A 21,581-nucleotide genomic window follows, 5' to 3' on the forward strand; every position below is an offset into this window, starting at 1 on the left:
TAATATATACTGTATTATTCTGAAATGGGCCATTCTGCATAATGAGTACTTTTACTTTTGTTGCTTTAAGTACATTTTGATGCTAATACTTTTGTACTTTTACTTAAGTAACATTTTGAATGCAGGACTTTTACTTGTAACAGAGTATTTTTATACTGTGGTATTTCTACTTTTAATTACAGTTTTTCTCAGTGGCTTTGGTACATTTCTTGAATCATCCTTAACATTTGTAAAACAGTAAATGCATTTCTCAAAACAATTCGTACAAACAGCTCCACACAGTGGATTACCTGCTAAAGCCCGTAACTTACTCAAAATCCTTAGTCTGTCTCTCAAAAGTAAATATTTATGTCAATGAACAAGTCAGTCCATCAGAATGACAAGTCCTTGTGTCATTGTTTACAAACAAGAGAGTCAAAATGCTGAGTCATGTTGTCAATATAACAGTGTACTCTGTAAGTATTTACTGATGTAAACTATGGCTAAGGTTTTCATGACAATGATTGAAAATGCACAAGGCTGCACTTTCTCTGTATGGCAGATATCAATTTCAACAGAACAAAGTTACACATTACTGTATGTGGGAGATTGACTGCAAGAGACTGGACAGGATTCACATTTACGCTTTTACTGTTTGTACTGTAATTTGTTGACAGACCATGTCACTGAGATACAGAAAAGAAAAAGACACAACTGTTTTACAGCACTGCATAGCACAAAGGAAAAAAATACAAAATTATAAATGTAAACATAGGAAACAGCCTTAGGCAGAACTGTACATGCAGCACTGTATGGGGAATTACAGTGCAGTCTGTCTATACCTAACGTTCCTGTCCTGTAACACTGTGTTGTGCTCTGTCTGTATATACTCACCAACTGAAGGTTCATGAGATGCACCTCTGAGCTATTTTAGAGAACTGGTTGATCATCGGTTGATCTAACGCTTCACACATTCCCCTTCATTAGTGAGAATCAAGTCAAGATTCACCTGAGAGCAATTCATCAATTCAGGACACATTTACAAAAAAAGTCTAATAGAAATGTATAGAAAATATGCTTGACAGATTATGACAACTGGTTCAACCATTTTGCATGTAAAGACTTATGCAATGAACTAATGCCTAGATGTTCTGGGGAGTAAGACTATTCAACAGAGAACCAGTATAATACATTTTGATCAACATGACATAAGCAATTGATAATGTAGGAAACAGCAGACAATTGTACATAATCATTTGCATGAATGTGCGAAAGCATTTGCAATTTGTTCAAAAGAATGAGAAACTGCTTTTATGATGTGCACAAGTGACTAGATGATGTGGAGGTTGAACAAGTACTTTTGAGAATTTCAATTCTGATCTGAGAAATGAACCAAAGTGACTGAGAAAAACTGTAAGTAAAAGATCTGAGTACTTCTTCCACCTCTGTGTAGATGTAACTGTTCCAGATGAGAAGTGGCAGTTTGGTCCCGGTCTCTCTGCTGAACACATTTCTTCTTCTCCAAACAGCAGGAGTTCACACAGAAGCCAGAAGCAAAGGTAGTTTGTCATCATTCTTTAATGGTGGTTTGTTAATATCATTTTCATATTGTAAGACATTAATAAAAAGCCATCCAAACATGTTTGAGATCAGTGAACCAGGTTTTAACAAAGATTTTCTTGGCCAGTCCAGATTTTAACTACATTGAGCAACATATCTGTCTGTCAGACTGTAAAATGTTAATTAATTGTTGTAATCAATCATTCAGCAATCATTCAATCAGCTGCAGTATCAGTACAGAGAGAGGCTCAGCATGTTTCAGGCTGATCTGATTTCACTTTGGTTTTTAACTTTGTTTCTGATCGCTGTCTCTCTGCACAAGCCAAAGAAAAATACAGTACATGTTGTTTGCAATAATGGACAATAAAGTTTCCTTGAATCTTAATTAATTCATGTGTAATGCTAATGAGCCACAGACAGCTGAGCTAAATCTGTTCTCACAATGTGTTTTTCTACATCAATAATATCATGTAGTGAAGAGCTTCACACCAGTTTCTTCACACCCACAACTGGTGTGAACCCCCACCCCCTCCACCCCCTCCACCCCCTCCACCCACCCCCACCCACCCCCACCCAGTCTCATGGCAGACAGTCACAGTGACATGGAATAAAAACTACATCCACCTCACGGCTTTTAACCTTTTAAAGTGTAAACCCAGCAGGTTCCAGACGGGTTTCATTCAGACGATCAGATCCAGAAGTGAGGGACAGACAGACAGACAGGCAGACAGACAGGCAGACAGGCAGACAGGCAGACAGACAAGCAGACAGACAGACAGACAGACAGACAGGCAGGCAGACAGACAGACAGACAGACAGACAGGCAGGCAGACAGACAGACAGGCAGACAGACAGACAGACAGACAGACAGGAGGAGGAGGAGCTTCAGTCCTCTAACTTCTGCACCACCCTGCGCAGGTTATCCACCAGAACTGTGGAGGAGAGACATCATCTGTTACTGTTACTGTTACTGTTCCAGCTGTTTATCACCATCTCTAGATATAATAAAATAAAATAATAAGAGTAATCTCACTCCTCCACTCCTCCGTCTCAAACTAACGGAGGTGTGGAGAACTACAGATCAGAAAATGTTGGATCAGAGACCATGTGGATCTAAAGGAGCCGTTTGATTGGCTCAGGACACGACACGCCTCCGCTCTCTGTCCAGTAGAAACAAGTCTCCTGTTTCAGTTCAGAAGAAACTCCAGACTGGCTTCTGTCTCCACATCAGACTGAGCGGACAGCCAGTGATGCATTATGGGAGAGAGAAATGTATAAGAGACTGACATGGCTCCGCCTCTAGAGCGGTTTGATTGGTTTGAAGCACGACAGCACACAGAGGCTCCGCCCTTTTCTAACCGGCTGTTCTGCTGGAATTTATCCAGCATCCATACTTACTTATCCATACTTATCCTTATCTGGGGTCTCCACACCTCCATGTAAAACAATCAGAGGTGTGGAGACACCAGATAAGGATAAGAGAGTCAGTAAAGAGCCAGTTTGCCCTGAGTCTGCTGTGTATCTGACAAAGAAACAGACTGAACTTGAACTAAATGTAAAGTGAAGCCGCACCTCCAGCTGACGGTCTCTGGAAACAGTCGAAGGCTCGGCAGGCCTGGATCAGCTGAGCCAGACTCTCAGGACAGTCTGCGGGAAGCGGCTCCTGGACTTTCTCCTTACAAACCTTCTGAAGGATCTGCTGACCTGAACAACCTGCAGACAGAGGAGGCAGAGCCTAACGCTTAAAGGACCAGGCTGCTGTTTTTAATGCATTTCTTACCATCAACAAATCCTATGAAAATAACAAAATCAACAATGATTTTGTTTTGCCAGCAAGTCTGGTCCATGTAGCCGGGTCCCAGTAAAGCCTCTTGTCCCAGCAGCCATAGAACTCCATTGTATTAAAAAACGATTAAAAATCCGTCACAGAGCCATATATTTTATAATTTTATAATTTAAAAATTTTTATTATATATTTCATCATCACCATGCACCGGGCCAGTCGACTTTTTCCTCAAACAACTTAATAAGCCGACTGTAAACACGTTTTCCATCTCAGGAAAGTAGTTCCATAGCACAGAAAATAGTCCCCGGCGTAATGAAGAATTTGTTCTCATTTGAATTTGATTTGGTAAAAACTAAACAGCCTGACTTTTCATGGTAACACTTAGCAATTTTTAAAATGTAAACTATGTCTCTGTGAGCTGAATTTAAAGGTTTTTATCTTACAGTTGGAGCCAATGACTTCTGGGTTGACGGCTAAAAACGGAACATGGGAAGACGGAAAGTAATGGGAGGAGAGCAAACACATTGTTGATGTTATTTTCATAGGATTTGTTGATGGTAAGCAATGCATTAAAAAACACCAGCCTTATCCTTTAAAGCAATATTCCACTTACTTTTAACATGGAGGTTATTTATCTGAAAACCAGAATATAAACTTCTCACCAAGATCAGATGCAGCTGGACCAGTCTGTAGAGTTTGAATGAGGAGAAAATCTCCTGAAAACTGACACTGAACACGTTGGTGAACAGATTCAACATCAGATCCTGCTGGAAGACAATAAAGCAGCAACTGCTCCGTCCTCATTTTGCATTTCTATTCTTGATTTACACTAACATTAGTAGTAAGTCTCCCAAGCAGCAAGTGAAATTCTGTTCTGAAGCGTCGGACCAACAGTCAGCTGGACTCACAGCAGCAGGATCTGATGCTGGATCTGTTCTCCAACGTGTTCAATGTCAGTTTCCATTCAAATGAATGGGAAGTAAAAATCTGAACTCTACAAACTCTTCCAGCTGCATCTGATCTTGGTCAGTAGATTATATTTTATATATTTGCTTTTCATGTTCAAACTCAGTGGAATATTGGTTTAACGATTCCTTAAAGGAGGATGTGGCCTGTTTTCAGAGGTGAAATCTGTCTGTACTGTGATCAGAGGCAAAACGTTAGACTCGGTCCCAGAGCCAGAGCTGCCAGGTCAGCTGGGTCAGGTCACATGACTGACTTGGATGCTAATTTGCCACGCCCCCTTTTCAGTACAATGCAGAGTCAATGGAAGTTTGGATTGTAGGGGAAAATGAGCTTCACCCTTGTGGGTCAAAATGAATGAGCAAAGGTTCAGAAGTCTTCTGTGGATTCTTTATTCAGACTGTCTGGAGAGAAAACCTTCAGCACTCAGTGGGCTGCAGGATATTCTCTGACAAAGGATAGAAATGTCAGTTTCTTTATACTCTTCAATATGTATAGATGCTTTGTTCATCCTTTTCTAAGAAATCAATATATGGCTAATGTAATATGCACGCAACAAATTGCACCTCAGAATGATTTGTCTCATTCAGATGAAGACGCTCAAGTTTGCTTTCAGATCTCCAGGTTCAGGTCTTAGATCCAAACTCCAATTGACTCTGCGTTGTACTGAAAAGGGGGCGTGGCAAATTAGCATCTGATCTACTAAGCTGGTCATGTGACCTGACCCAAAGTTTTTGCCCCTGATCAGGATCCTCCCCGAGCGGCAGAGGAAGACAGATGTTCCTGCCGGTGTGTGGATGCTGATACAAACCTTCAAACGGTTTCTTACGAGTCGCAATTTCCCACAAGACGATCCCGAAGCTGAAAGACAATATTTCCACAAGGACTGTTTGATTAATTAATTCATTGATTTATTCACTCATTCATTCATTTGTCCATCCATTCAACTGTCGGCAGCCTAGAGACTAGAGAAGCACAGAGGTGTGACCAAGTCAACTGTGCTCAAGTCCCAAGTCAGTCTCAAGTCTTGAGGGCCAAAGTCTCAAGTCAAGTCTCAAGTCAAGTCTCAAGTCAAGTCCAAGTCATTAATGTCAAGTCTCAAGTCTAAATGTAGAACAGCAAGTCAAGTCAGAACAAATCAAGAGTCCAGTATCAATTTAATATCTTAAAGAAAACTAAATATCTAGGACTTTTCAATGCGATATGGTTTTAATAGGATAAAAACTCGGTAAGAGCATCATAAGTTTGATTTCTATAATCAGTTTCAACTTCAATAAATTCAATCATTCCATACAAATTCAGAAAACAGAATTTAAATTCAGTCGTCTGCTGGAACAAATCTCATCACTTTCAATCTAAGTCATTTACACAAACACAAGATCTCAAGTCAAGACTTTAGAAACCTTTTCAAGTCATCAGAGTACAAGTCAGAGTCAAGTCCCAAGTCACCAGAACCCAAGTCAAGTCAAGACAAGGCTCAAGTCTTCTCTTCATGCATCAAGTCAAGTCTCAAGCAATTAAAACTGGGACTCCAGTCCAAGTCATGTGACTCGAGTCCCCACCTCTGGAGCAGCAGATGTGTGACTCTGCAGAGTGTTTGGTGACATGAAGTAAGTCATAGAGATATAACACTTGTTATATCTCTATGAAGTAAGTTCTGACCTGTACATCTCACACTGCTTGCTGTAGACCTGGTTGATGTCGCTGAGCTGCTGAGGAGAGCTGTAGCACAGAGAGCTGATCCGGCTCTTCCCCGCCGGCTTCTTCCTCAGAGACGTCTCTGTTTTGGCCAGCTCCAACCCGCCCAGCTGCACCAAACACACACACATCTACAGTTCATTCACTGTCTCTGCACGCTTATTCGATCCCAGCATGCACTGGGTGGAAGGCAGGGAGACATCCTGGACAGATCACTAATCCACACGGACACTAACATCCATAAGTTTGGGCAAATTAAAGACTCCAATCTGCCAGCTGAAAACCCTAAAGTGGGATATCCAGCACATGATGAACTGAGCACAATCCATTAAGGCATATCACTTATCACACAGTAGTAACTATAAAAACCACCATATAGTAAAATTGCAGATGATGTGTTTTGATGTCTCTCCTTACTCTGTCAAATCAGTCACATGCTGTAAAGGGAGAATCTGTAGATTGGTGTGATAAGTGTGAACTGGTTCCACTCCGTCTCCATCTTCAGTCTTCATTGACTCCACTCTAACAGATTTCCGTGGGGGAGGGGGATTCGATTTTCCCTAACTGATCACTAGAGCCCGACGTATCCGCCTGAATCTAACGTCATTTTAAGTGGACGCTGATGCGTAACCATGACGACACCAGAGACGGTTCAGAAAGTATAGAGCATCTTTGACACGGAGCCAAGTAAAAACAAAGTATTTCGGATTTCAAAGTAATTGGTACTTTTAATGGATTCAGAACAGCCTGGATAGCAGCGTCCATCTTGTCTATAGCGTCTCCATTGTTGTTATTACTCCTCCTTGGTTCCGGCTCACAGCTTGACAACAGCTTGACGACGGCGTTAGTCCCGCCCCTGTGGCTCTGATTGGCTAATCGTTAGCCCCCCCCCCGGCGCTCATTGGACCGATCATTTTTCAACCGAGAGAAACAACGTTTGTATGGTCTACGCAAACTCAACCTCTGAACCCATCGTCTATCGGTCTGACCGCGATCAGACTCTGGGGGTGACGGCCAATATTTGGGGGTTTCCGGTGTAGCCAGAGGACATCCGGGCCAAGACTTCCTGTTCCGTGCACCGGTCATTGTTTACAGTCCGATTAGCAACTTGAGACACGAGAACGGAGTCGGAGTTGAGAGACGACGTCTACGACCAGATTGTTTCACAAGTTTTTTAGGTCCGGACGACATTTGGGCTAATCTCTATAAACAGATATCTGCATATGAGACGTTGTCTCTCCGCTCCGACTCCGTTCTCGCGTCTCAAGTCGCTAATCGGACTGTAAACAATGACCGGCTCAGGAAGAGGAAGTCTTGGAAGACAGTTTACTGTGTCACAGTAACCTACATTTGGAAACAAATCCACCTTATCACACTATTCACTTTTACTGAGAACGTTACTGAATGGATCTACAGCCACACCACAACAAGCTGACTCAGCTGCTTCAGACACATTTACACTTTATTCACTAACACACAGTTCACACTGTTCCTCCATCATGAGACTCAGCTGGATGGTTTGATGTGTATCTACTTGTCTCCACACCTTTGCTTGCAAAATAGTGATATTTGACAGAATGTAATTAAATGCATTTAAAAAAACCTGATACATGAGAAAAGTTTGTAAAGAGTAAAGGAGAAGCTGCAGCACCTTCACCATGAAGCCTTCAGCCACCAGGAACTTGCTGCTGTTGATGCATCCATGAACTTTGGATTTCTCCTCAGTCTGGTGCAGCCTGAGGACACAGATCATCTGTCACAGTGACAGTAATATACTGTGGCACAGATACAACATGTGGTTCAACACAGAGAAAACACACTCACACTATTCAAAATGGATAAAAATTAAATCTCCATATATTGTGGATCAACCAAGCAGCAATATTATATATCTATATCATCTCTCTCAGAATTTGAGGTGATATGTTTTGGATTTGAATTTATTTTATTATGTTTTTAAGTCCCACAGTTTTGTTTTTGTTTTTTTCTTCATCTTACTTGCACTTATTTCTGTTCTCTCTTCTTTCTGTTTTATCATTTCAGTCTGAGCGATGAGGGCATATTAACACATTGATCATTTATATAATCTCTCTCTCAGATGAGAGATGGTGTATTTTTTATTGTCAGGTTAACTTAACTTTATTTTTAATTTCAAGTCTCAATTTTTTGTCTCACCTTCACAGTTTGTAATTGTTTTTCTCTACTTTCTATGTTTTATCATTTTCAACAGCATTCCAGCACTAAAATGTATCTTTCACTGATTTTGAGGAGAGATGCTTTATCTTATTTATTTTATTTTAAATCCCACAGATGTTTTAATCCCACCTACATAATGTGTATTTTTTCCCCTGTTCTTTCTTTGTTTTATCATTTCACATATCATTTAAATGTGCAAATAAAGCAGACTGACCGGTAGAGTCCCTGCGCTGCGTCCAGACTCATGCGAGCCTTCCTTCTCCAGGACAGTTCGCAGGACGAGTCCAGAACCTGCCGGAGGCTTCCCATCTCACAGTACTCCATGATGATGAGGAACTCAGGGTTTGGTCCTTCAGGCAGCAGGGAGGACACACCACACATCGTAACTTAAAGCTGCTGCATACACTATATCGTCTTGACATCAATAAATCATTACCACATTAAAGGATCAGTTCATTGATTTGGTTCCTCTATATAATTCCTCTCTTCCTCCTGTGGTTCTCGGACCCACAGACAGTATTGTCTCCAGAGGGAGCACCGGGGCTGATGGGAAATGTAGTCTTAACCACCAGATTTAAGAACAGTTTCTTTCCCTGGGCCATAAGCACACTTAACTCCAACAAGCATTGAATGACCCGTCACGTGCAATATGATGACTGTCTTTCTAGGGCAATCTACTGGATATAGTGCAATAATTACATTTATTCTAGTGCAATAATTACTTTCATACTAGTGCAATAAGTACATTTATTCTAGTGCAAAATTACATTGTATTTATTTATTTATTTTACTTATTTTAGAACCTGTGTTGTTGACAGTGGATGCTTGTTTGCTGAGGTTGTTTTGTTTTGTTTCTGTTTTGTGTCTTTTAATTGCACTGATCAGGAGTAGCGCTCCTAATTTCGTTCGTAATTTCCTAATAAAGGCTTTCTATTCTATTCTATTCTATTCTATTCTATTCTACTGTGGAGAAACACTAGAACTAACAATACTACTGGTGTGAGATAGAGGAGACCAATCATCTCCACCAGGCTCTCATTGGTTTACAGTCATTAGACCAAGGCAGCACTAGTAATTAACAATGATATATTGGATATATTGGATATTGGATTGGAAACTGGACTGGACTCACCGTTCTCATCCTGAACACAGATGCCAAACATTCGCAGGATGTTGGGCGACTCAAAACGTCTCATGGTTTCAACTTCCTTCAAGAAAATCTCCCGCACCGCTCTTTGAGAAAGAAAATGGAAAAATTTTCAGTAAAAGTTAACACTTCACCAACAGAACTTAACACTTCACCAACAGAAGTGAACGGACTTGGGACAGGTGCTGAGCGGGTCGATGTATCTCTTGATGGCCACAGTGAAGCGGTGGTACTCTCCTCTGTAAACCTCGGAGGTGGAGGTTTTGAAGAAGGGCGTCTTGGGAATATCGTAGATCAGATCCTGCCGTCTGATCTCTCGGATGCCCTCGCTGAAGGCGCTGGGCTTCTTTACTGTGAAGACACATGAAGTCACTGATATGGAGAGAGAAACACACGTGACCGATGAGTCTTTCTTACGTGACTCTCCGACAGGCGGTGTGACGTGTGGCAGGTCTGTCAGGCTCGTGATTCACCCCGACCGCTCGGTTCGGGTCAGCAGCGAGGCCGACTGGTTTGAGAGAACGCCCCGTTATGGAAAGGTCACAGGTTTGATCCCCATAGGCCATCAACAGCCATGTGACCTGTCGGCGTCTCTGAAGACACCGAGCTGCTACCCGCTCGCTCACTGAAGCAACTGATGCTGTAAGAACTGACGGATCTTGTGTTATCTTGTCATGTCAAAAAAATGTCTCTAAATGAGTCAAAAAGGTTATTAAGCCTGATATATATTTTTTTTACTGATAATGAATTGCATCATTACATTGATGGACAATTATTATATTTTATTACACGGCTTTCTTGGGAAATTTTATTTCATTTTGACAAGTTATTACACTATCGTTTGCTACAGTCACTCTGGATGAGAGCATCAGCTAAATGAGTAAAATGTAAATGTCAGTGCAGTTGGACTGATGCTGAGCTGTAGCAGCTTGATGATGTCAAACATGAAGCCTGAAATCCATTTGCTGTGACAGAAAATTATACTGAAACACAGGATTAACATGATGTGATCACAGCAAACCACCATGCACACCAGACAGCCAATGAAAAAATACAAGTATTTCTTAGGGCTGGGTGATATGGTTGAAATCAATATCATGATAATCATAAGGATTTTTCTCAATATCAATATATATCATGATATGGTTCATGTATGCAAAATCACGTTGAATAATCAAATTAATGTTCATCTCATTGAACCGAATGGTAATGTTAGGTGTGATGTCAAACAAAACAGAAATATTCCTCATTCCATATACCTAATTTTATCAGAGTTTTTAAGTAAAATTTGCTTGTCATCATCAATTCAGACAGCAGAAATGTGTCACGATATTAAAATATCTTCATATCATCACAATATGATTCCACTGAAAGACGATAAACGATAATATTGAATTATCGCCCAGCCCTAGGTTTAAGGATTGATTTTAACACCCGGTTTCCCCACAGAGGAAATGTTATTGTTGTCCATCTTAATGTCTGTTCTATCCCAGATAATGTGACTTTGTGTGAATAATAACTGAGACAGAAATGAAACAGAGAGAAGCAGCAGGAGTCAGAGCGAAGCGATCAGACTCACTGTCTCTGCTGGCTCTGCTGGCTCCGAGAGAAAAACACACAACTTTAGTTTGATTGAAAAGATGATAAAGAGACACAGAAATACATAAAAAAAAAAAAACAGATAGATAAATAATCTTAATAACACAAATATTGTTACTATTACTGTAGCAGTACAACTACTACTACTACTGTTACTACCGCTACTACTGTTACTACTACTACTACTACTACTGTTACTACTACTACTTCTACTACTACTGTTACTACTACTACTACTACTACTACTACTGTTACTACTACTACTACTACTACTACTACTACTACTGTTACTACTACTACTACTGATACTACTGCTACTACTGATACTACTACTACTACTACTACTGTTACTACTACTACTACTACTACTCTTACTACTACTACTACTACTGTTACTACTACTACTACTACTACCCTTACTACTACTACTGTTACTACTACTACTACTGATACTACTGCTACTACTACTACTACTACTACACTTACTACTACTACTACTACTACTGATACTACTACCACTATCACCACTACTAGTAAAGTGTTGTAGTTCACTCACTGATCTCCACCATCTTCTCCATGTTCTTGATGTCTTGGACGTCTTTCTGTGTCTTGTCGGCTTTCTCCTCCATTCTCTTCATCCACTCAGGCAGAACTGAAACACACACACACACACACACACACACACATCACACACTGAACCAGAACTGAAACACACACACACACACACACACTGAACCAGAACTGAAACACACACACACACACACATCACACACTGAACCAGAACTGAAACACACACACACACACACATCACACACTGAACCAGAACTGAAACACACACACACACACACACACACACATCACACACTGAACCAGAACTGAAACACACACACACACACACACACACACTGAACCAGAACTGAAACACACACACACACACACACACACACATCACACACTGAACCAGAACTGAAACACACACACACACACACACACACTGAACCAGAACTGAAACACACACACACACACTGAACCCAGTCAGCCTCTGACATGCAGAAGGTCTCAGGCAGATCTGTCACTTCACTGAACACACTAAGCTCATGATTCACCACCAAAACCTGCAAACTTCCACACTCAGGTCTCTTCTTCTTCTCTCATTCTAATGATGCAGCCCAACGTTCTTCTTCATCATCGTTTTTTTTTAATTGCTCTTTACCTCCTCTGTCAGGACGGTGCCACTACTATCTTTTTCTGTCGGCTAATTTTAATGACTCAATCCGACGTTGTTGTAGGTCGGTTAATCACTGTTTTTGTTTGAAATGACGTGTCTAATGCAATTTTTTTGTACGTGTGAATAATTAAGCGTATGCAGGATGAGATATCTCCTGCAACTATATTGTTCTGATATTTCATCTCTCCCGGTTAGCACTATCCCCAAATCATAAGACAGTCATGAAACAGCCTGCTTTGTCCCTTAAACATTTTGCTGAATCATTAATTAGGGAGATTTCACCACTCACAACCGTGTTTTTTGTGGCAGCCTCACGGGGCTTTTATTTTGAAATTAACTTCAGCTTGAGAGGGAACTGGGAGTTCAAAATAACTGACGAAGAAGAAGAGACCTGAGCGTGGAGCGGGCTAAGAACAGTGATGTGTTTTTCTGTGTTTGATTTTCCTGTGTTCTAATGTGAAACGTATGTGGTGTAAATAATTTGTAGCGTCAAAATGCGAACATGACTCCTCTCTTGTACGGATGTTTGCTAGCTTGTTAGCATCTTATGACTTCCAGATAATTAAATTATAATGATCAGGTAGTTGTTTGACAGATGTGAAAGTGTTTTGGGCGATTAACACCAAATACATTTCACACAGAACACAGAAAAAGCAACCGCAAAAAATTTAGATTTTTTTTTGTTTGAGCGGGATATGCTGCGTTCAGGTGCTGTCGGATTTACGGTCTGAAGGAGTTTCCAGCAGGAAGAGCCACATGAACTCCCGATTCTGTCGATGATCCAGTCGGAGGAATCAATATTAATTAATATAGTTAATACAGAACCTCCTTGGAGGAATCAGGATTGCAGCTGCGGCAGGAATCGGTCGAGTTGTGACATCATCGCTCTTTCCAACATGGCTGAACAGAGCGCAGAGTCGCACGAGAACGGAATAAATTTATAAATAAAGCCGAAAATGAACCACAAGTGCAAATTTAAAAGACGTGGATATGCCTTGATAACTAAAGTGCTGCAGCATTCGGTTTCCTGTGGTGTTCACATTCAGAATCCACTGAAATAGCCAAAGATTGCTTGCTAGCTAGGCTATCGCTAGCTCGATTGCTAACGTTAGCCTAGAAGGGGGAGCGTATCTATGTTCCCAGGGTCCTATGTTCCCAGGGTTCTATGTTCCCAGGGTCCTAAGTTCCCAGGGTTCTATGTTCCCAGGGTCCTAAGTTCCCAGGGTTCTATGTTCCCAGGGTCCTAAGTTCCCCAGTTCAATATTCTGTTAACACACATTAACCCTCCTATTGTGTTCGGGTCAAATTTGACCCATTTCAAGTTAAAATATTAAAATATATGTATAATATATAAGTTAAAATATATAATTATAAATATTATCCAGTTTTTTTTTATTGGAACAAGGCTTCAAAACAGCTGTATAAACACAACAAAACCAATGGTTATCATTTTATTTGATTTTGAAGGTCTTTAACCCAAAGCCCTTCTGTTCTTTGAAACAGTTGTGGTCAGGGCTCTGGGTAAATATCTACAAGCAACCAACCTAACCCAAACCTTAGAACTGGGGAACATAGGACCCTTTGTCATGTTCCCATTATGTGCCATATAAATCTGGGGAACACAGGACCCTGGGAACATAGGAATGACTCTAGAAGGCTGCAGTGTGTGGAAACAGTTGAGGAAACGTTCTCCAGTTTTTAGCCATAAAGCTCGTGAACGTGAACTCCCGGGACGTGAGTCGTGACGCGTTCCCGTCACAAAGTAAGACCTGACATCACTTGAATTGCAGGGAGATCTCTCGTACCGCGCTTTGTGGGTGTGGCCTATTTGAAACGTCACGCCGCTCGTATCTACGCCCAGCTACCGCCTCTGATGTCGCTCCGCATACTGCACCCAGAGGAAGAGGAAAGGGCGTCCCTCACTTTTCATCAGCTCCGCCTCGTCCTCCCTGCCGTCCACCCTGTCCTCCTCCTGTCTGCACGACATCTCGAACACCTTGTACAGCAGGTCGTCCTGCTCCAGCTGCAGGAAGCCGGACAGCACCTGGAAGGCGTCGTTGAGGCGTTCGTTCACGCTGCCGAAGTCGTCTCCGTGGCTGTAGGACTTCAGCATGCGGCGGAACAGGTTGGCCGAGGTGAACTTCCTGATCAGCTCCTGGGCCGACGTCAGGGTGACGTGGAGCTCCTCCAGCGCTCGGTCCACGTCGGCGGAGGTCCGGCCCGGACCCCGCCGCCTCACCGACTCCACCAGCTCCCTCAGCGCTCCGACGCGCCCCGCCACACGCTGACAGCGCTTCTTATTGGCCTTCACCTCCTGACTCAGGGTGTAGATGGTCGTCGCTACGGACAGGATGGGATCGATGAAGTCCATGACGGGCTGGAGAGACAGAGACAGTTAGCACAGAACGGGACGGAATCAATTAACGAATGAAGCTGAATATGAAATAATTACAGTTGAAACTCTCTGTCCCTCAGCAGCTCCTCCCTCCTCCAGCACTCTGCAGCTGTCCAGATATAGTTCCACATGTCAGATTTCCACCAAAAGTTAATAATTTCTTCCATGCCTCATCACCAACTGGTTTCACATTTTCCCGACTGGACCTGAATGGGACCTGAGATCTGCCTGTTCACATTCTACGCACTTTAATCATTTGATCTGATGATCTCAACTAGGGTTGCAAAGGGGTGGAAAATTTCCGGTAAATTTCCGGAAAGTTTCCGGTAAATTTCCATGGGAAGTTAAGCTGGGGAATTTTGGAAATATTCCAAATTGGAAACTTTCCATGGGAATTATGGGAATTTATGGGAATTTATGGGAATTAATGGGAATTTATGGGAATTAACTGGGAATTGAGGGTAATTTAATGGAAAGGTATCATATCCAAGCATAAATATTTGTTTTGTTATAAGCAGACATCCATCCAAAATAATACAATTAAAACAGATTTATTTGTAAGTAGAACTTTATCAAGTGTTAAATATTTTATTGAACAATCAATTCTTTCATTGAAGAACAAAAACATGAATGTTGAGTTAAATATTACTCATCCCCCCGACCCAACCCATTCAAAAATTAACAAAAATGCACAGGAATGCACAGTGCATGTAGGCATGTAGGGGGCGTGGCCTCTGTAGCCCTGCAGTAAGCAGTGTGCTATGTGCATGTGATTGAGGAATAGCATAGATATTCAACTGTACTTGCATGATATCTGGTTGTTTTAGTCAGGATTATGCTAAAATATATTTTCCCCAACTATATTTAAGTTCCCTATTAAGAGCATACCTTCAATTTAGTAAATTCCTGGTTTATTCCCGTTTATTCCCATAAATTCCCGTTAATTCCCATAAATTCCCATAAATTCCCGTTAATTCCCATGGAAAGTTTCCAACTTTGAAAATTCCCGGAATTTTGCAACCCTAATCTCAACACCACATGACCAATCAGCTCTCTGTCTGTTCAGTTTCCATTAGAGCTGATCTTCTACCACTGGACCGAGGTCTGGAACAACTAAGAGTCTAACAGCCTGCGACACTGAATTTTGCGGAAGCGTCTGAACTGAACTGGACTGAACTGGACTAGACTGGACTGGACTGGACTGAACTGAACTGAACTGAACTGAACTGAACTGAACTAGACTAGACTAGACTAGACTAGACTAGACTAGACTAGACTAGACAGGACAGGACAGCACACTTGACACCTGTGCTGTGGACTGGACTGAACTGAACTAGACTAGACATGATAGGACCCAGTTTAAATGAACTGAACTGAATTGAACTGAATTGAACTGTGAAATGAAGTGAAACATTTCCCATGAGAAAGTCTCTTCAGTCTTCAGTGGTTCTCCAGCTGATCTGGTCTGATCTGGTCTGATCTGGTCTGATCTGAGCAAGCAGCGAGCCGCTGAATAATTAATGTGGACGGTGTTATATATCATTACATCGCCAGTGTTTGAAAGTAACTAAGTACATTTACTCAAGTACTGTACTTAAGTACAATTTAGAGGTACTTGTACTTTACTTGAGTATTTCCATTTCATGCTACTTTGTACTTCTACTCCACTACATTTCAGAGGGAAATATTGTACTTTTTACTCCACTACATTTATTTGACAGCTTTAGTTACTAGTTACTTTGCAGATTTAGATTATTAATACAAATTATAAATCAACTAATAAATGATGATATATTTTTATAGGTTAAGCTACCCAGCAGTATATAAAGAAATTAAAATTAGCTCCACCTTTACCAGCTGCAACATTAAAGTGATGAACACATTAATGCATCAATAATTATAGTCCAATAACATGATGTATATGATTCTGAAATGGGCCATTCTGCATAATGACTACTTTTACTTTTGCTACTTTAAGTATATTTTGATGCTAATACTTTTGTACTTTGACTTAAGTAACATTTTGAATGCAGGATTTTTACTTGTACTTTTGTATTGCTACTTCTACTTAAGTCAAAGATCTGAACACTTCTTCCACTGCTGAACATCACAGTCTGTAACTCAGAGGCTGTCAGTGAAACATCCTGCTGCTGCCTCAGGACACGACACCAGAAACCAGTTCTGCTGCTTCGACCCGACGGAAAGAAAGAAAATCCTTTCAGAGGAGGAACTGAAACTTCCAGAGTGAGTTTTAATGTGTTTGTCAGTAATTTGCAGGTAAAGATGTTAGGAAAGGCATCCTGGTAGGTCACTTAAGAAAAACGCAAGAAAAAAAACATTAGACAAAACTTACATATTTGTATGTACGGCCCCCCCCCCCCCAACAATGTCTTTCCCCTCAGGGCTTCTGCAGCAGGTTTGATTCTATCTGCAAGCTGCTGCCTGTCCTGAGCCAAACCACGTCTGAAAGCTCTGGAGAGTTGAATTTGAATATGTGGCTTTGAAATGCTGGGTACAGTTTACAAATTAGTACTACACATAATAATTTTGAAGCTGTTTCAATTAAAAATGAAACAGAATATTGAAAATCTGATTTACAAACAAGGAAATACAATTTCAGTTTATAAAAATTCAGACTCAAATGCCAACATTCAATCTCACTGCTCACATACAAATTTGATGATTCACTGGTAGCAGGTTGCATTCATAAAATATGATAAAATAAGATTAGATTAGATTGCACTTAATTGATCTCCTTGGGGAAATTCAGGTGCCACAGCAGCAGTTGGCGGAACAATGCCAAGGAAAGGTAATCAAACTAATACAGGAAAGGTAAAAATCATGATCACTGTATATTTCTGTAGAATAAACTCCCAGAGTCTTACAGACTGATATAACAATCTGTTATCATCAGTAAAGCAGCTGGTGGTTCATCCAGACAGGATCGACACAGCGAAGGGTCAAACCTGAGGAGTAAACCTGAGGAGTAAACCTGAGGAGTAAACCTGAGGAGAAGACTGAGAAGCTAGAGAAGAATCTCGGTGTTTTGAAGTTTTGAGCAGCACACCACAAAGCTTCTGCAACCATGTTTTTATCATCTTAGAAATATTTCCAAACTACGAGCTATCTTAACTTTTAAAGACACAGAGACCATTTTACACGCCTTCATCTCATCACGCCTGGATCACTGCAGCAGCCTTTTTACTCGCCTGAACCAAAAATCTATTGATCCACTCCAGACTGCACAGAACTCAGCCGCCAGAACCAGGAGACGTGATCACATCACTCCTGTTTCAGCCTCTTTACACTGGCTCCCAGTATGTTTTAGAGTAGATTTTAAGATTTTACTGATTACTTTCAGGCTCTTCATGGCCTCTCTCCCTGCTACATCTCTGACCTCTTAGTGCCGTACCTGCCGGTCTGTACTTTGAGCTCCTCGGGCAGAGCGGAGGTCTTCTGTCTGGTCCAGAGTCCGGACTGAAGACTAAAGCGGACAGAGCGTGTGCAGTCGCGCCCCGAGGCTCCGGAACGATCTGCCCGAGGAAATCAGGTCGGCTGAGTCAGCGATCTCCTTTAAGTCTCTTCTTAAAACAGACTTTTATCGGAGAGCCTTTCCTGATTTTACTTGAGTTTTAATTTCCTTTGAACTGTCTTTCATTACACTGTATTGCTCTTATTCACCAAATTGTTTCTTATCTGTTTTCTTCGAAAACCCGATGATTTTATGACTTGTCTGTTTTATTTTTATTTTTGCTGCCTTTGTGAAGCACTTTGCAACGTGGATTTTGAAAAGTGCTCTATAAATAAAGATTATTATTATAAACCACAGAGCTGAGTCATGTTCCAGCTTCAGCCTCCACACAGACACACACACACACACACACCCTGATTCATCATAAATGACTTCAACTACAACTAAAATTACTGTTTTCTCATCTTTAATTACTGCTTCAATACCTGACAGCAATGGAAAAAGTCCTCAAATCCTTTACTTCAGTGAAAGTATCAACACCATGATGGAAAAATACTTCAGTAAAAGTAAAAGTTCTGCATTCAAAGGTTTACTTCAGTAAAAGTCTAGAAGTATTAGCAAACGTACTGCAGTATGAAAAGTGAAAGTCTTCATTCTGTCAGAGAATTAAATTATTGAAGCATGAACCTGTCAGAAGTATTTTAATGTTGTCGTCTAACTGCTCCAGATACTGTTGGAGTTTAAACTCTAACAATGAAACATATTTTACAAGCTTATTGTTTGTTTTGATGTAAAACCTTATTCTGCAAAGTAACCAGTAACTCCAGCCGGCAGATAAATGTAGAGGAGGAAAAAGAAGAAGATTTCCCTCTGAGATGCAGAGGAGGAGAAGTAGGAAGTCTCTCAGAATGGAAAAACTCAGTAAAGAGTCAGAAGTGAAGTACAGACCTTTAGTAAATGTGCTGAGTAACTTTCCTCCTCTGTAGCTGAGCGGTTCGGTTACCATCACACTAAAGTTTGTCCTAAACTGAAAAAAAAATTAAAATGAGCCTTTGTGAAAACGCTAAAACTGAACTAACTGCAGATAAACTCAACCTGAACTGCTTTGATTGATGAGGTGTCTGTGTCTCTGTGTGTGTGTGTGTGTGTGTGTGTCTACTTTTTTTTTTTCTCTGCTCTTATGTGTTGTTATTCTTCTTGCATTTTTATTCGCATATTATTCGTCTTTTATAAACGATTTCTGTGCAGCACTCTGGTACAAACTGTTTTTTTAAGCCCTGTATACAGTATATAAACTCAACCTAAACATGAGCCCGAAGGAAGCTAGACAGCCAGAAGTGATGTTTACGGTGAAAGGAAACAGAAGAAGAGCGAGACGATTCAAGCGGCGTCTTGCCCAGAAGAAGAAATCTGTGTGTGTGTGTGTGTGTGTGTGTGTGTGTGTTCAGCCTCTGGGTGTGACTGGATAATTACATGGAAATGTTTCTTATCAGCAAAACTGCAGGAAAGACCCGCCTGCCTGCCTGCCTGCCTGCCTGCCTGTCTGTCTGTCTGCCTCTCTGTCTCTCTGCCTACCTCTCTGTCTCTCTGTCTGTCTGTCTGTCTCTCTGCCTGTCTGCCTCTCTGTCTGCCTCTCTGTCTCTCTGCCTGTCTGTCTGCCTGTCTGCCTCTCTGTCTCTGTCTGCTGTAGCTACACTGCATAAAACCAACTCCTTCCATTCCTGCTCTCACTCTGTCTGTAGAAGCTGTAAAGCTGCAGCAGTCAGCTCAGACCAGGAAGTGGAACCCGAGCCGCTCAACGGTTTCCATCTGCTTCAGCCAGAGAGAAAAGAGCTGGAGGAGTTTTTACCTGTCAGTCAGAGGGTGAAGCTGAGGTGAAGCTGAGGTGAAGCTGAGCTGAAGCTGAGGTGAAGCTGTGTCTCTCTCCGTCTGACAAAATGAAACTAAAGTTTGAGCTTTATATCCTTTCAGCTCCTCCCACTTCCTGTTCCCGTTCCTCGGGGAGTTTCAGTCCTTCCTGTTCCTGTTTAAAATTAAAGGCCCTCAGTTGAAACGGAGCAGTTGAAGCACAGTCTGACACAGGCAAAAACTCTCAAGTGATTAAAACTGTGACTCGAGTCCAAGTCATGTGACTCGAGTCCCACCTCTGGCACAAGCTAAAGTAAAAGTTCATTTTCTCGCCCGGTCGGCTGCACCAGACTCCGGCTCCGGTGTAAACTACATTCATTTGTCACAGTGTGTGTTGGAAGGTGAATTTGTTCCTAGTTCCTAGTTTACGGGGCCAAACCAGAGGAGCATGAAGTGTTTCACAAGACGTCACAAGTCACTTCACAGCAGTGTTGCTACATCAGTTTCTTCTCTGACTGATTCTGCTGAAGCTTCATGCAGCAGCTGCCTGAACGTCTTCATTTGTGTCTGAACTAATTAATAAGCATTAACTAACCCTTAATTAACAGTTAACTAATGTATAATTTACCAATGGTGTTCATGTTAACTAAGGTATTAATTTATACATTATTTAAACTATTAAATAATGTATAAATTAATACCTTAGTTAACATGAACACCATTGGTAAATTACACATTATTTAACTGTTCATTAAGGGTTAGTTAATGCTTATTAAGCATTAACTAACCCTTAACTTAGTGACCCTTATTGTAAAGTGTTACCCCTTTATTTCATCTTAGAATGTAAAATGTAAAATGACATGACTCATAAGTACATGTGCATTAATTATATTCTAAACTTGGAAAAAATGAGCGGGACCAGAATGAATTTTTAATGCAAATATTTATGATCATATCTATAATCTTTGTAATGAAAGCTTTTGTCTTGTGAATGATGAACATTATTCTGTCTTCTTCCAATAATGAATCAGTAAAACAGCCTGAACTAAAATCATCTAACCCTAACCGTATTGATGAGTTCGTTTTTGGTTTGTCCTAAACTGAAACATTTTAAAGCTGATATTTTTTAAATATCAGCTTTAAAATGTGTATTTACAGTCGATTTTAGCATGAGGATATGCGGAAAAACTCAGCCTAGAATTAATGTAATCTTACTGCTACAAAAGTAATGTAAGAGGGACATCAGTACAGGGCACTTAAAAAAACAGTTGAGAGTGCAGAGCCAGGTCCAAAACCGTATTAAAGTGCAAACTAAACAAAAACATAATATGCACAACAACTGACAAATCAAATGGAAAACACATCGTATTTTATATTTTGGTAGAGAGAGAGAGAGAGAGAGAGAGAGACAGAGAGAGATAGAGAGAGAGAGAGAGAGACTGAAAGACAATCTAACCCCAGCACTGAAACTTCACTCGATGCCTGTCCTGCCTGTCCGTGTGTGTGTGCGGGAACTGACTTTTTTTCTTTGGAACTGGATTTTCAGGTCAATTGATTCCCTGCACCACAAAAAGAGACAAAGCAAGTGGTGTGCGTGTTGTTTTCAACTCATCTTGGACAGGCAGGACAGGACAGGCAGGACAGGACAGACAGGACAGGACAGGCAGGAGAACACAATTACTTTGCAAGGCACAAACAAAATAGTTCCAG

General features: G+C 41.1%; 1 protein-coding gene across 3 annotated transcripts; it reads right to left on the reverse strand.

Annotated features, from left to right (window-relative positions):
- Positions 1 to 2,114: 2,114 nt before the first annotated feature.
- On the reverse strand, positions 2,115 to 19,963 carry LOC139659224 (mixed lineage kinase domain-like protein). Of its 3 annotated transcripts, XM_071537436.1 has the most exons (12): positions 19,873 to 19,939; positions 18,972 to 19,050; positions 14,080 to 14,533; positions 11,485 to 11,580; positions 9,503 to 9,680; positions 9,315 to 9,415; positions 8,397 to 8,532; positions 7,638 to 7,722; positions 5,951 to 6,096; positions 5,100 to 5,149; positions 3,112 to 3,252; positions 2,115 to 2,471 (listed from the first exon to the last, which is right to left on the reverse strand). In XM_071537436.1, the coding sequence occupies exons 3-12, from the start codon at positions 14,525 to 14,527 to the stop codon at positions 2,425 to 2,427; spliced, it is 1,428 nt and encodes a 475-aa protein (XP_071393537.1). In that variant the 5' UTR covers positions 14,528 to 14,533; positions 18,972 to 19,050; positions 19,873 to 19,939; the 3' UTR covers positions 2,115 to 2,424. The 3 variants fall into 3 exon arrangements, with proteins under 3 accessions (XP_071393537.1, XP_071393536.1, XP_071393538.1); XM_071537435.1 differs by lacking the exon at positions 18,972 to 19,050 and having other exon boundaries at positions 19,873 to 19,963; XM_071537437.1 differs by lacking the exons at positions 18,972 to 19,050; positions 19,873 to 19,939 and adding an exon at positions 14,609 to 14,630.
- Positions 19,964 to 21,581: the final 1,618 nt, after the last annotated feature.

Source organism: Centroberyx affinis, unplaced genomic scaffold (assembly GCF_046629955.1).
Source record: "Centroberyx affinis isolate AG114_WGS23_722 - 3 ecotype Tasmania unplaced genomic scaffold, CSIRO-AGI_Caff_v1 ptg003047l_1, whole genome shotgun sequence".
NCBI lineage: Eukaryota > Metazoa > Chordata > Actinopteri > Beryciformes > Berycidae > Centroberyx > Centroberyx affinis.